General features: G+C 32.7%; 2 protein-coding genes across 2 annotated transcripts; both read right to left on the bottom strand.

Annotated features, from left to right (window-relative positions):
- Positions 1–10830: 10830 nt before the first annotated feature.
- Positions 10831–12617, bottom strand: LOC131657448 (large ribosomal subunit protein eL21z/eL21y-like). Its single transcript, XM_058926848.1, has 3 exons — positions 12439–12617; positions 11250–11364; positions 10831–11088 (listed from the first exon to the last, which is right to left on the bottom strand). Exons 1-3 carry the CDS (start codon positions 12615–12617, stop codon positions 10831–10833), a joined length of 552 nt encoding a protein of 183 aa, XP_058782831.1.
- Positions 12618–14363: 1746 nt separating this feature from the next.
- Positions 14364–15147, bottom strand: LOC131619026 (large ribosomal subunit protein eL21x/eL21w-like). Its single transcript, XM_058890172.1, has 2 exons — positions 14841–15147; positions 14364–14750 (listed from the first exon to the last, which is right to left on the bottom strand). The coding sequence occupies exons 1-2, from the start codon at positions 15075–15077 to the stop codon at positions 14493–14495; spliced, it is 495 nt and encodes a 164-aa protein (XP_058746155.1). The 5' UTR covers positions 15078–15147; the 3' UTR covers positions 14364–14492.

The following is a 15147-nucleotide window of genomic DNA, read 5'->3' as shown; positions in this document are numbered from 1 at the left end:
TGATGTAAGTCTCCTAGCAAAGCTAAACCTAGGATTCACATACCAAAGGAACTTCATACTAGTATATCCTACGGTATTGTTCAACTATTCCAGCTTTATTTAAGACATATAGTCAACATTTCATCCCCATGTCATTTCTGTTACATCTCCATCCAAATACCATTTAACAAGGGTGTGAACAAGTGTACCCCAATGGTTAATTCTTAACCTGATTTTTTGTGGTGTAGGTGGCCTATATAGCATTACAAGTAAACATATTAGTCAAGAAGTAAAAAATTCCAGATTAAACAATTAGGGTTTCGAGACATTGGGACCACGAACAAGCAACATACAACACATTGGACCGCATACAAAGACGTAGCATATTAGGGTTTCAGATAAAGGAAGCAAGATGACACAACTGGGACAACAAATAAAGACAGTAAAAGATATACTTGGCACAGTACTAGTCATTTTCGTTCTATTTGGATAATGGCGGTGGTCAGTTATACATTGCAACACCAGAAACAACTAAGAAGTGAGTATTGTTCGAATAAGGAAAGTGTTAGTTCCATGGTTTTTTGTAATTGGCATAATTTTGCTAAAATATGGTTCTTAATTGATGTTGAACAAAATGTTGTAACATCTTGCTCTGCTGTCATAACAGGTTAAGTTGTTATGTGTTTTAATAGATGTTCTGCCAGATGTTATGACATCTTACACCAGAACATCCTGACAGTTCAGACTGGTTTTTAAATCTTAAAAGATTTGATTGAAAAATATGAAAATATAGAATATTTAGATAATCATTACAGGTGTATGCAATCAAGGGATGATTATGACAAATGCAAATTAGTCTATTTTTTAGAAAAAGAATCTTTGAGATTTCTTTTGGAAAACTAAGATTTTATTTTATTTTATGTGTTCCTAATTTGTGAAAAAATCTTGTAGTTGTTTTCAGAACAGAGAATATTGGATTCAGATTAAGTAAAAGCCCATTTTGCAAGTATCTATAAAAAGGAACTTGGGAAACCTAGTTTGCCAAACATTCACACAAGGGAAACCGTGTGTGGGTGCAATAACGGTTGCTATTTTGGGAGCTCCTCAAGTTTTTCGTGTGTTCTTTTCTTTTGTGTCACTCATGTATCTTCTGATACATTGAGGTGAACATGTGTTCTAACTATTGAAACTTTTAAGCAATAGAGTTAAGTGGTATTCTTGATCAAAGCTTTTAAGCAATATCAAGTATTGTTCTTAGTTAGGGTGCTTAACTGAGTTTTTTTTATTTATTGGAAAGTATAATCATTCTATTTGGGTTCCCTTGGTCGCAAGGTGTGTAAGTGTTTTATCACTGGTGTGATTGGAAGTGGGATGGTGATTTCTCAAGTCTGTAAGTTAACTTCTACGCAGAAGTAGCGTTAGGTAGTGATTAGGAGTTAAGTTGTAAACGGGGTGTTTGGTTTTGAACTAATACTATTAATAGTGGACTTCCTTCCGGGCTTGGTAGCCCCTAGATTAGGTGTTGTCTGCACTGAATTGGGTTAACAATTCATTATGTTATTCATCATTTTGTCATTTACTTTCAGTTTTGATAAGTGTGCTGCGAGTCAATAGATGTTATAACAGTTGTCATGATCTTGTCTGTTATTAGCACATATGTCTTGACATCTATTGTAAGTCCCAGAATTTCAATTGGTATCAGAGCAGACACCGTGTTCTGTTTATTAGGTGAGTTTCAGGGAAACTAATTTCTAGTACTATGGATTCTAAGATAAGATTATCATACATTGTCGTATTTCTTGGAAGTCAATTTAAAAGTATGTTACAACTACTGAAAAGAAAGGAAAGAGCTAAAGCCAGACACATCTCATCTGACTCCAGTAATTTTCAAGACAAAGAGATTCGGTGCAATGAATTTAAATAACTTAGGGATGCTGGAATTGAATGTTCTACATATCTCAAGCCCAAAGGACTGACTACTTCTTAGCCAGATGATGAATCTGCTCAAGAAGAAGCTGCTAAGATTGTGAATGTCATAGTTGGAAAATGTGATTCTAGGGATGACTCCAGCAGTGAAGAAATCTCCCAGGATGATCTTGTTATTCCGCACAGAGAACTGTGCAACAAAAGTGAGGAAGTTTACCATATAAGGGTAAAGCAAAAAAGGATCGTAGGTAAACTCAAGGCTGAAAACGGAACATATATGGATGACAACTATGAAATCCTAAGTAAAGTATCCTTACCAACATCTCAACTTGATAATATCGTCAAGGGTGTTAGGATGTTGAATAATGGATCTAATGTGTTGGACGACATTCTTCAAGATGTAAGAAAAGGAAGAAGACATACTAAAATTGGGTTTAGTCATTAACTTTAGAAAAACAAAAAAAAACCTAAGATAAAGTTTGTTCATGCTACAATACAGGATGAAGACAAGATTTCAGATCCAATGTCACAAAGTCGTGACAGATCTCAAAAAACTCATACCAAAGTCAAATTTCAGTACTTAAAATGTCAGTTATGTGGAAGAAATGATCACTCAGAGCAAGTCTGTCATAAACTTTAAGGATATCTGAAATATTCATCTCAATTCAGTACAAGCTCATTATAGATTAAACCTTAGTTGAGCTGGAGAGCAAGAAATCTTATTGCTCATACCTCTCTTAAAGTCTCATCAAATGAAGATGGGTATTTTGACAGTGGATGCTCCAGGCACATGACAGGATTAATAAATCTGTAAGAAGATATCAAACCTCATACTACTAGCTATATCATTTTTGGAGTCCAAAGCAAATACACACACACACACACACACACACACACACACACACACACACACACACACACACACACACACATATATATATATATATATATATATATATATATATATATATATATATATATATATATATATATATATATATATATATATATATATCATTTTACACAATATTGCAATGATTAAATCTAATTCCAACAAAACTATTTTTATTGAGAATAATATCATGCTAGCTTTCTAAAGCTTTAAACGGTACTCAAAACGGATTCACGGTTTGAAAGTTATGAAATTGTAAAGTTTCAACGAGAATGTAAACACCAACATCATAAACTAACAACTATAAATATTTAAAAATAACTATTATAATTTAATTTGCTAAAAGTCTGACTCAAGTAATAATGAAACGACTATAAGGAGTCAAATATCTTCAATTTTCATTTTTCATTTTGTCAGATTTGACTCTAAACAACTCTGACATAATTGAAAATAATTTAAGTTGGCCAAATAATTCAAATATTTATCTCTAACTCGAAATTCTTAAAAATATCATATTAATAATATTAAACCAATATTATTAACAGTAATATTATTATTAATATTAATATTGTTATTATTATTATTGTTATTATTATTATTGTTATTATTGTTGTTGTTGTTGTTATTATTATTATTATTATTATTATTATTATTATTATTATTATTATTGGTTTTATGTCATGGCAAATCTACAATTTGCAAAACAAATTTTGTTGAAGAACAAGCCATCTAAGAAATAAGAACTACTATATCCACTATCATCTATAGAAAGTGTTATGTCATCCAGTGGCGAAGCCAGAAATTTTATGCCGCCTGAGCAAAACTAACTAATTGGACTGGGCCATTGGTTATTCAAATGTTTTAGTTTTCACACTCTGTTTTTACTAATTTTGCTTCTGATTTTGTCTAAAAAACGACTATTAGATTGGAGGGAATACAAATAAAGTAGGGGGTTGAGCCCGGGCGCGTGCCTTGGCTCACTGGACTATAAAGATGTCCCTGATGTCATCTGACTATGCCATAGAAAAACTTTAATATAATACCTTTGTTAAATGAGTCACTAAAACATTATTAAAAGTGACAATACTATATGGATCCAATAATAATGAAACGCTACAACAGTTATATAAACATCTAATAATATATATGGATCAAACACTGCAGTATGTAAAATATTAAATTGGATTCTCAGTCATCTCTCACTTTCACTGATCTAACAATAACTACCATCAAAACATGTTTATAACATCAATTACATGGGTTCTCAACCAATACTTAACATGTCAAAAACCTAAAAATTGAAGAACAAAATTCTTAAGTCATGTAACTACCCATTATATACATCAATATACAAATCCATAATAATGGAGAAATTTCACCCTTACCTTAGGATTCAAGCTTCTAGGGTAGTCTCTTCTTCTCTCTTTCTCTTCTCTTCTACTCCTTTTCCTTTTTTCTCCTCTTTTCTTACTATCTCTCTATTCTCTCATATTTTGTGAAACTCTTACTAACTCTTATTCTAAATGGACTTACTAATTAACACATCTACTATTTCTCACACTAACTCAACGTAGGCTCAATAAATTATTTTCTCATTTTCACACTTACTATCCCAAAATACATATAACACATATTAATCCAAATAATTCATATATTCACAAAATCACACAATTTAATTAATTACTATATCATATAATAATTAAATAAATAACTAATAAAATAATTAATAAAAATATAAAGCGGGGTGTTACATCGACTCATAGACCTGTTTTTCATATAAAAACATGTTTTTAATGCATAAAATATTTTCTAAATGCATTATAAGTTTTCTAATACTAAGATGCACATTTAGACTCAGAGATACCGTCTAATATACAAAAATGCTAAAGTTTTCCTAGTTTTAACATCACACAAAACATCTCTAATGGGATAATGCAATCACAAACTAATGAAATTAACTGTATTTTGTATTTGATATGGTGGTGAATTTATTTTGGTAGTATTAGTCATTGTCAAGTGTCACCTTTTGTATTTGATGGTAAATTTATTTTTGTTGCATTAATCACTTCCAAGTGCCAACTTTTATATGTTATGGTTAACTTATTTTGGCTGTATTTGTCGTTGCTAAGTGTCAACTTTGCATGATGCGATGGAAATGATGTCTCTACTTTGCATGACTTAAGTATAACTTGTAAGTTGTTTGAAAATAGATAATGAAATATGTGAAATAGATTGTATGAAATGTTTTATTTAAAACAAATGAGCAGAAACTACACTGAAAGACATGATAGCGGAGAATACACAGATAAATATAATGTTTGAAAAAAATGCTATAAACTGATAAACTGAATCTAACTAAACCCAAACAAACGGGGTAGTTTGATTCAATTCCATTAAAAAAAAACATTCACAACATAACCAAACCATACGGGTGGAAATTGGTTTTGACTTTTTTTTTTACAAAAAATTGGTCCAAACCAAATTGATAATACCCTTAATAAAAGATGTTATAGTTTTTTAATGTATTATAGTTTTTTTAATGTATTATATATTTTTAATGTATTATAGTTTTTTTAAGTCAGACAACAAATACAATAGTAAAAATATAACATAAAAATAAATAAACATTTACACAAATATTAGCCGACAGAGTTTTGAACAAAATATAAGATGAAAAATTAAAAATTAATACTTAAACTAATACAAATACATTACCAACACAAAACTATTTATACAGATGCATGCAGACTTAAACTATGCTCATGTGCACACCACTCAATAGTTACAACAAATTTTTGATTCTTTGTACTACGACTCTTTGTTCATAACTCTGTCAACTAATATCACGGCAATACTAGAAAAGAAGGATGGTTCGTGGATTATGAGAGCAATCACGAAGCAAAAAGACTTAGTGGTTTAGAAGAACATCTGAGAGAAGCTAAATGGTCACCTCGGGTGCGTATTCCCTTTCAAAAAGTTACGACTAACGTTTTTGCGGGGTGAGCGTGTCACCTCGCAAGTGTTACATTGCAGGGTGGTATTTGGCTCTACGGGGTGGTACGCACCTGGCAAACTTGAGTTTTTTTTTTGTAGTGACCAAAACTTGTGATATTTACCATACCACTGTAGAGAGACAAGAAAGAGTGTCATGGAGAAAGATCTTCTATGGCCATTGTGCAAGACCAAGAGCCCACTTTCTCTTATGGCTTGCCTGCCATGAAAAACTGGCGACAAAAGATAGATTAAAACGCTTTGGTATGCTTAATGATGGTACTTGATGTCTCTGTCCAGCAAAAGAAACCATACAACATTTGTTTTATGTGTGTAAAGAACTCAAAGCAAATTGGACCTATGTGCTGAATTGGACACAAATAACACATGCTCCAGGAAGATGGACATGTGAATTGGAGTGTTTTATACATCTTAGCAGAGGAAAAAGTTGGAAGGCTAGCCTGCTCAAGATTTCTTTTACCGAAACTATATATGAGTGTTAGTTGTATAGAAATGCTATAATTTTAGAAACGATGTAAATACCAATAGTATTAGAACCCATAGTCATAGACATTTTGATATATAGATCACGACTAAATCTAAAGTTCATGAAACATATTGGTAGGGTGATGCTTTAGGAAGTATAGTCATTTGGGGGTATAGTTTGGGTTGGATTCATTGGGATCACCTTTTGACTTTTGTAATGAACTATTTTTTGGTTAATTAAAGTAAATTTGATTCAAAAATAATAATTAATTATACAAGTATCATATGAATGTTTCCAACTTATTCTTCTACGTGATTGAAATATACTAGTAAACGGAAAAATAAGAGAATGATAATAAAATTTTTGGGAATTACAATTCATTCTCTCAACTTCCAATCTACAAACCAAGAGCAACAGCAAAAAAACTAAAACAAAATCATCATATGGTTTTCATTATACTTAAACCGATACGCCCTTACTAATAAGATTTTAGCTTTTTAATTTTCACAATCCAAATCTTATTTGGATTGAAAATGAGAGTTTAGAGTTAGGTCTTTAAATTGTTAAGATATTTATTTAAAATATCACATGATAATAATATATCATCTCATCAACACTGAAAACTAAAAAATTCAGCTAATTTCTTTTATATATATATATATATATATATATATATATATATATATATATATATATATATATATATATATATATATAACAAAAAACACAAGCCCTTCCCCAACAGCTTCTCTGGTCAAATTTAACTACATAAAACAAATGTGGAGTAGCATATGCGGCTGGTTAGGCGTTTCAACAGCTCTGCACAATGAGGGGTGGCAACATATGATACAATTCAAAAATATGCTCGGTGGTGGAAATTCGACGTCTTCGAAGCTTCTTGTGCTATGGTGCGCATGTATTTGGTGTATTTGGAAATTGAGGAACCATAAAATCTTCCGAAACGAAGAAGTTCAAACTATAAAGGTGATAGAAGAGGCAAAGATTTATACTTGGAAATGGCTTAAGATTGAAGCAAAGTTGATCAAGGATGATTTTGTTTTGTGGTGTTTAAATCCTAAAGCTTGTTTAGGCTTTATGGTTGTTTGAGTTCTATTTGTTTTGGATCAATTTTATTAATATTTTTTGAATCCTGGAAATATCTTGATCTATCAGGTGATCCGTCGTGGCTGAACTGGTGTGAGAGTTGGTTAGGCCAGTGAAGTTTTCTGATGTGTGTTTAGTTTGTTGGCGTGTTGGGTGATATCTTCAGCTTTTGGTAGATTGGAGAGTCGTCCGCATATGTGATCAGTTGTAACATGCGCTATAGGATGTATTTTATTTGAGACTTTCATTGCTGGTTACTAGGGGTGGACACTAAAAGACCATCCAATGATAACCGACCGAACCGTATCCAAAATTAAGCAAACGGCCGGTTTTATTCGGTTTAACGGATTGGGCGAGTGAACCAAACAGTTTATTTAGGGTCTGCATGGTCGGGTTCGGATGGATTGATTGGGCCCGTCGGACCCCGAACCCGACCGATACTATATTTACTCTATGTAACAGCTACTGGTAATGGCCCAACCCAGTGCAAAGAGTTCTATGGCCCAATCCATTTCTCAAACCCTAACCTTATAGACACATCACACTAACACCATTTCTCATAAATTTTCCAAATCGTTTCATCTTTTTCTCGCCGCCGTCACCATGCGTTGAAATCCAAACCCTAAACAACTCATCCATCTTTGTTGTTATGACCAACCTCGTCGTTCCTCCTTCATCCTCACATACAGCCATGAAAGGTGGATCTACCCATTTAAAGCCATGAACTTCTTCAAAAGGTTAATTTTTTACTTCTTTTTTAGGATTGTGATTTATATTTTTGGTTGCTTTATTTTATAAAATGATTCATTCTTGGGTTATTTTAATATATTTTGTTTTGTTTGATATTTGAAAAACTCAAGTTTCATCTGGGTTCGACAGTAAAATTTAGGGATATGAAATTTGTAATTTTTGTTTTATTAGAAAATATTTTGAAATTGATTCTGATGAAGTTTTGTATTTATAAAAATGATTTAGATTTTCTTACATGTTTTTGTAATATTTTATTTTTATCTATTGATTTTAAATATTGTGTACAGATCAGATCTAAGTGTCTGGATGTCATGAGAAGCATAAAAAAATCATGTTAGACAGAGAAGGGTGTTTCTTTGGGACCTCACACATGTAATGTGTATTTTCCTTTTCTTATTTGAATTAGTCTCTGTTTGTTTTATCTGATATAACTGTAAAAATAACCATTTCAAACTCATAATTTTGTGTTTTCTAGAAAAGTAGCTGGAGATAGTGGTAATATTTTATTTTTATTTAGTGATTTTAAATATTGTGTGTGCAGATCAGATCTAATGTCTGAAAATCATGAGAAACTGAAAATAGTGGTAAGTGATTAACTCCTCAAACTTTATTGTATTGTTTGTATGTTGTCTCTTAAAAAAGTTAGACTATTTTTCTTTAATTGAAAAATTCTTTTGCAGGGCTATACTTATCCTGCAATTAAATATGAAGATTAGTTTAAGACATAATATCTAGTTTCTTCTAATTTTTCATTGTTAATCTAGTTTTTTATCAATTTTATCAACTTTTACCACTATGTAGTTATTGATTTTGAATATTATTCAATATTACTTTGTTATTGATAATGTGTAGTTATTGATTAGTTTTGAGTAGTTTTGTTTACATATTCAATTTCTCAATATTAATTTATTATTTGTTGAATTTTTATTAACTATTATTACTTGTGTTTAAATTGACAGGTAATCTTGAAGTCTCCATTAGAAAGAAGGGAGAATCTATATTTAATATTTAGGGAATATTATTGGAAAATCTAATAATATTAGATTTAAATTTCATTGAATGTGTATTTTTAATAGGTCCAATTAATATTTAGTGAATATTATTGGAAACTGTAATAATATTAGATTTTAATTTCATTGAATGTGTATTTTTATTATGTTTTTTGTGTACAATTTACTATGTTTTTTTAGTTTTAAAATAGGTTAGGTTTAATCAGCATTTAAGATAATTTTATTTTAATTGAAAAATTAAAATGTTGTTTTTTCATGAATAAAAAAAGAGGCCAAAATAGTCTAATTTTCTTAATATGAAAGTTTAGTAATTTGAAATGTGCCTAATGATAGGCCCAATAAAGAAGCTACGTAATCAAAAAAAAAAATTGGCCAAATTTTTTGATATGGGCCCACATGCTAATCAAAATAAACCGACTCCCTAAACCGAACCGTTTAAAATCGAACCCGAAAAAACCGAGAAGCGAAACGATCGGAAATAGGGTCCACTCCTTCCACCCGTGGGTTGGTCTGGTTCAGAGATTTGGGTCTGAACCCGAACCGAACCGAACGGTTGTCCACCCCTACTAGTTACTGTTACAAATTGTTCCCTTTTCAAATTCTTGGGTTGCGGGTCTCTCGCGCGCTATCGTACATGTCTCCTCGGGTGTTCTACAGCGTGTGCGCTTCTGTCATGATTTTTATTAAGGAGGAGTGTTGGTCGTCCTGGAGTATCAGGATTTTTGGTGTTAAGGGCCGACGGGTCTTTTAGATCGTTTAAAATTAAATTATTCCATGTGGTTGTATTCTTTCTGTCATGCAGTTCTGTGTTGGTGTATTTTACCTGTCATTTAGTTTTATATTTCTTGTATTTCTTCTGTTTTGGGGTAGTTTCTCATTTGGCTTAGGTGATATCCAAGTGGTTGTGTTTCTTGGTCTTTGATTGCATGACATGGTTGTTCATGTGGAATAATTAGTGGCCGTTGGTGTATAATTGCACTACTTGTGCGCTTATTTAATTTAATGGTTTTATTGTTCCAAAAAAAACAAATGTATAAAAGATTAGTTGCCCCACGAAATGGGAACTCGAGGAAGTGTCTGAACTGAATCGCAAAAGTATATACATCTATATCAAAAAGATTATAAAGAATATAACCGTAATCAAGATGATGGCAAAGGAATGCTCCACCTTGTACCTTTAAAACTCCCAAACCAATTAGAAACATCTCTAGTAGACTGAGCTCACATTAGTCTTTTGAAAAACCATACAACAAGGCCACTCACCCTAAAGGCAGTAACATAACATAAAGTCGTAAATGTCTCTACCCAATAAATTCATATTCCATGCACATTCGTAGCTCAGTAGTTGAACCATTATCCCCCAGAAAATTGTTTTTATCTACTAGTGAGAGTTAAGATATTTTGATGGAAGAAGTTTAGAGCAATTGGCCAGAGATAGGAATTTTACTTTACCTATGAATATTCAGTTACATGTAACATATTTACTATGCAGATTTTTTTAGATACGTTTAACATACATAACAGAGATATCGAAAATAATAGAAAATAAAGTTGTATCAAGAATGAAACAAAACAAAAACTCAATCTGATTTTCATAAAATTGAAGGGTGTTCGGATAAAAGATAGCAAAAAAACAAAACAAACTCAGGCACAAAGTGCAGTCTAACAAAAAACAACAGAACACCAACAAACTAATACCCTCCTTTAAGATCATTAACAACATCATATGGAATTGGAGTAACAATCTCCAATGTAGCACCCTCCACCTTGAAACCAGGTTTGGGACCCTCCGGCTTGCGCTTGGTGCTGATCACCTCTCCATTTGCCTTTGCCTCAGCCTTCAACTTATCATTCTGAATCTTCCTCAACCGGAATTCCTCAGTGCACCTAGACGGAATAACATGCTCCACTCGAACATGAATCCTCTTCCTCAAGATCTTGTTCCTCACCTACAAGTAGAGTAACCACTAACCTATTCACATAACAAAAATTCACAAAAAACAACAAAGAGGCAAATCATACTTAATCGCAACAAAATCAAACAAAATATCACAAAATTATAAATCAAACTACATATCTCAAAATAAAATTAGGAGAAGCTTCGATATACCTGTTTGTTGACTTCGACGCTGATGGCTCGTTTGGTAATGTTCCAAACGCGGTCGGTGTGGCCATGAGATGTTTCTAGACATGAGATTGCAACAGGTAGGAAACCAGCAAGAGAACTGGCATGAGGATCAAACAGGTAACACAAGGGGAGCCCGTGGAGGACAGAAATGTCAGAGGCCGTCAAGGCCTGTGATTAGCAGCTCATCCAGGTTCTATTTTTCCTTTTATCAAAATATTGGGGACAATGTTCGGTGTAGGAGAGGAACTTTCCCGCTTTTATTATTGTGTTTCTAGGTAGATTTATGTTTTCATTTATCGTTTTCTTCATAATTGCATATTTTTAGAATTTTGTTATTAGTGTTTTAGTTTAGTCTTTTGCATGTGCTGTCGAGTCATTTATACGTGGTTTCTGTTATTATTGAACTTTTCCCATTTTCTTGAGCTATACAAAAAATTTTGAAAATTGCAAAAAAGAGAAAACAATGCTTATTTTGAAAACTTTAGGCTATGGGAAAAAGAGAAAGTCAGGTTGTGGAAACTTTGGAAAACTCCCTAAGATCGGCATCGTCTTAACACAGTAAGTCTTCTAATTATGGAAACTTATTTGAATACTTATTATGCCATAGCCTTGAAATCTCATCCCTAAATAGTCCTTGAGTAGTTTATTTTAGCAGTCGCCACCATCTAAAGCACACTTTACGTAGGGAAGCTAATGAAAAAAGTGAATGATTATTGTTTTGAACAATGCATGAATTAATTGAAAATAGGGAATACACCTTCAAAGTTAGGTGACCCTCACCCGGTCGCTTAATCCAACGATTGTGGGACCTGTAAAAATAAAATAAAGCAACTCGTTGTCAGTTGATTCAGAGGTATCTGGTGCTGAACTTGGTAGGGCGGATTGGGGTCCGATCTCCGCAACTACAATTGGGTAAAAATATGATGTACCGCTTAGTTACCAGAACCCCATGCAAAAACGATTCGAGTCATTAACAGGTCTCTTTACTATGAGTGTGTACAAATAACATGCTTAATGTGATTGTGCCTAAATAAAAATGGACAAATAATGAGATGAGTAAGTTAGGCTTAAGCATAATGACATGATTCATATTGGTTTGTATAGGAGGTAGATTTATGATCGCGAATGCGGAATTGTGTTGTTACGATATCCTTAGTTTGCGACCAAGTACCTGTTAACAGAACATTGGCCAAAAGAGAGTTTAAAGCCTAAGTTAAGTATCCAAGTGCTACTGTTTTTCTTCTTGTAAGCAGAGTTTTGCTTAAGGACAAACAAAAGTTTAAGTGTGGGAGAGTTTGATAACACCAAAATACACCACTTATTAGACTCGACATGCACATGTTTTATCATTGTTTTATCTTTATTTCTAGTGCTATCTTGGTGTTTTGTCTATGTTTCAGATACCAAATTATATAAGAGTCATACACGAAGAAACGGAGCAAATCAGATGAAAAACAGAGAAAAAATACATTTTGCACATACAACACTCAACATGGCATTCGCTACAAAGATAGACATTACGTGGCCAAGGATGTGGCTACTGCAAATTTCAGCAAGTTTTTTGTTTTGTTGTCATTTCCCTATTTTACAATAATTTTTCCACCACTCTACTATTCACATCTTTTTAATGTATTCTAGTCTCCTTTTTAAGTCGGGTAACAAATACATTAATAAAAATAAATAAATATTTAGTATATTAATACTCCCTCCGTCTCATAATAAGTGTCTCATTTGCATTTTTTCCTTGTCTCAAATTAATTGTCCATTTACAATTCCAATGCATCAATCATTATTATTTTTCCACTATTATACCCTTATTTATTAACTTTCTAGTTATTCAACTACTATTAATAGGGGTATTCTAGTAAATGACATTAACTTTTTTTATTAAAACCAACACATCCAATCATTTTCTTAAAAACCGCACATTGCTCAAATAAGACATTTATTATGAGACGAAGGGAGTAGTTGACAAAGTTTATTTAGTCAATCAGGTTGATTAAAGCGGTTTTTGATGGATAGTGGCGGATCGGTTTGGTTGACTCAATTCAACCTAAGAAAAACCAAATCCGACTGAGTCGACATATTAATTATTACTTTTATATTATTATATAAAGGTCCACTTATTAAACTAGCCCAAAATGTAATTAAAAAAAAAAAAAAAAACTAGCCCAAAACAAGATCCGATAGAGTCTAACAAAGCATAACCATATATTCACTTTTTTATTTGTTTTTCTTTCTTTTTTATTTGTTTTTCTTTCTTTAAATTTCAATGTGTATTTCTTTGGCTCTTAAACAAAAATCATAATCTTAATTAGAAATTAAGTTAATTTTGGAAAGTAATGGAAAAAGTAATCAAATTAACCTAATTTTGAAAGAATTAAATGGGCCTAAATATTCCAGATTTAGTCAGAATAAAATATAAAATATAAAATAAAAAATAATTATAAAGATATCAAAAAACTGACATGAAAAACCGAATTTAAATCAAACCCAAAAAACCAATAACTAAAATGATCGAAATTGAATCTATTGATCTCATCCATGAATTTCGTGCGCATCACTCAATAGTTACAACAATTTTCGATTTGTACTATGTTTTTTCTTACAGAAAAACTACCTTCGTACTATCATTTCATTCATCTTAATAAAAAAAAAATCAGCTAAAAATTTATAAATAAAAAAATAGAAACCAAAAGCCCTTCCTTTAACAACTCCTCGGCCCAAATTTAACAACATAACAAATGTATGCGTAACATCAGTTGCCTCACGAAATGGAAATGGAAACAAATGTATATCATCAGTTGCCTCGCGAAATGAGAACCCGAGGAAGTGTCTGAACTAAATCGCATGCGTAATCAAGATGATGGTCTTGTACCTTTAAAAGACCCAAACAAAAACAAAATTATCGAGAACAGAAAATATAGTTGTATCTAGAATGAAACAAAACAAAAACTAAGTCTGATTTTTAATAGATTTGAAGGGTATGGTGTCATTCATAAACGGAATTACTGATATTATTCAACAGCTACATACCAAGCATATTCATAAATCATCGAGAATAACCGAATATAAAGTTGTATTATGAATGAAACAGGACATAAACTTAGGTCTGATTTTCATAAATTTGAAGGATGTTCATATAAAAAAAGACAACAAAAAAAACAAAACCAACTCGGGCACAACAAAGTGCAGTCTAACAATAAACAACAAAACACCAACAAACTAATACCCTCCTTTAAGATCATTAACAACATCATACGGTATCGGAGTAACAGTCTCCAATGTAGCACCCTCCACCTTGAAACCAGGTTTCGGCCCTTCCGGCTTGCGCTTGGTGCTGATCACCTCTCCCTTTGCCTTCGCCTCAGCCTTCAACTTATCATTCTGAATCTTCCTCAATCGAAACTCCTCAGTGCACCTAGACGGCATAACATGCTCCACTCGAACATGAATCCTCTTCCTCAAGATCTTGTTCCTCACCTACAAGTAGAGTAACCACTAACCAATTCACAAAACAAAAATTCACAAAAAACTGCAAACACACAAATCATAAAAGAAGCTTCGATGTACCTGTTTGTTGACTTCGACGCCGATGGCACGTTTGGTGACGTTCCAGACGCGACCGGTGCGGCCGTGGTAGAATTTGTGAGGCATACCTTTGTGAACAGCTCCGTTAACTCTGATGTCGACGTAGTCACCGATGTGGTACGTCCTGAGATAGGTTGCAAGGGCTATTGTTCCCTTCTTACGGAAGGGACGGGAGAAGGAGTCCCTGGTCCTTGAACGGAGACCATGTCCGGCAGGCATTTTTGTGGTTCTAGGGTTTCGGTTGCTGCGGCTCTCTCCCCTCACTCACGATCAGAATGAGAATAAGAAC

Source organism: Vicia villosa, linkage group LG1, assembly GCF_029867415.1.
Source record: "Vicia villosa cultivar HV-30 ecotype Madison, WI linkage group LG1, Vvil1.0, whole genome shotgun sequence".
In the NCBI taxonomy this organism is placed as follows: Eukaryota; Viridiplantae; Streptophyta; class Magnoliopsida; order Fabales; family Fabaceae; genus Vicia; species Vicia villosa.
The sequence above is the reverse complement of the archived record's forward strand: the minus strand, read 5'-3'. Positions and strand labels throughout refer to the sequence as shown.

Excerpts from the sequence above, each read along its gene's own strand:
- LOC131619026 (XM_058890172.1), bottom strand. The coding sequence starts at position 15,077 with ATGCCTGCCGGACATGGTCTCCGTTCAAGGACCAGGGACTCCTTCTCC. Across the intron at positions 14,751-14,840 it reads GCGTCGAAGTCAACAAACAG|GTGAGGAACAAGATCTTGAG; the intron begins GTACATCGAAGC and ends CTCTACTTGTAG.
- LOC131657448 (XM_058926848.1), bottom strand. The coding sequence starts at position 12,617 with ATGATAAAACATGTGCATGTCGAGTCTAATAAGTGGTGTATTTTGGTG. Across the intron at positions 11,365-12,438 it reads GGCCAATGTTCTGTTAACAG|TTCTCTTGCTGGTTTCCTAC; the intron begins GTACTTGGTCGC and ends TCCTCATGCCAG. Across the intron at positions 11,089-11,249 it reads GCGTCGAAGTCAACAAACAG|GTGAGGAACAAGATCTTGAG; the intron begins GTATATCGAAGC and ends CTCTACTTGTAG.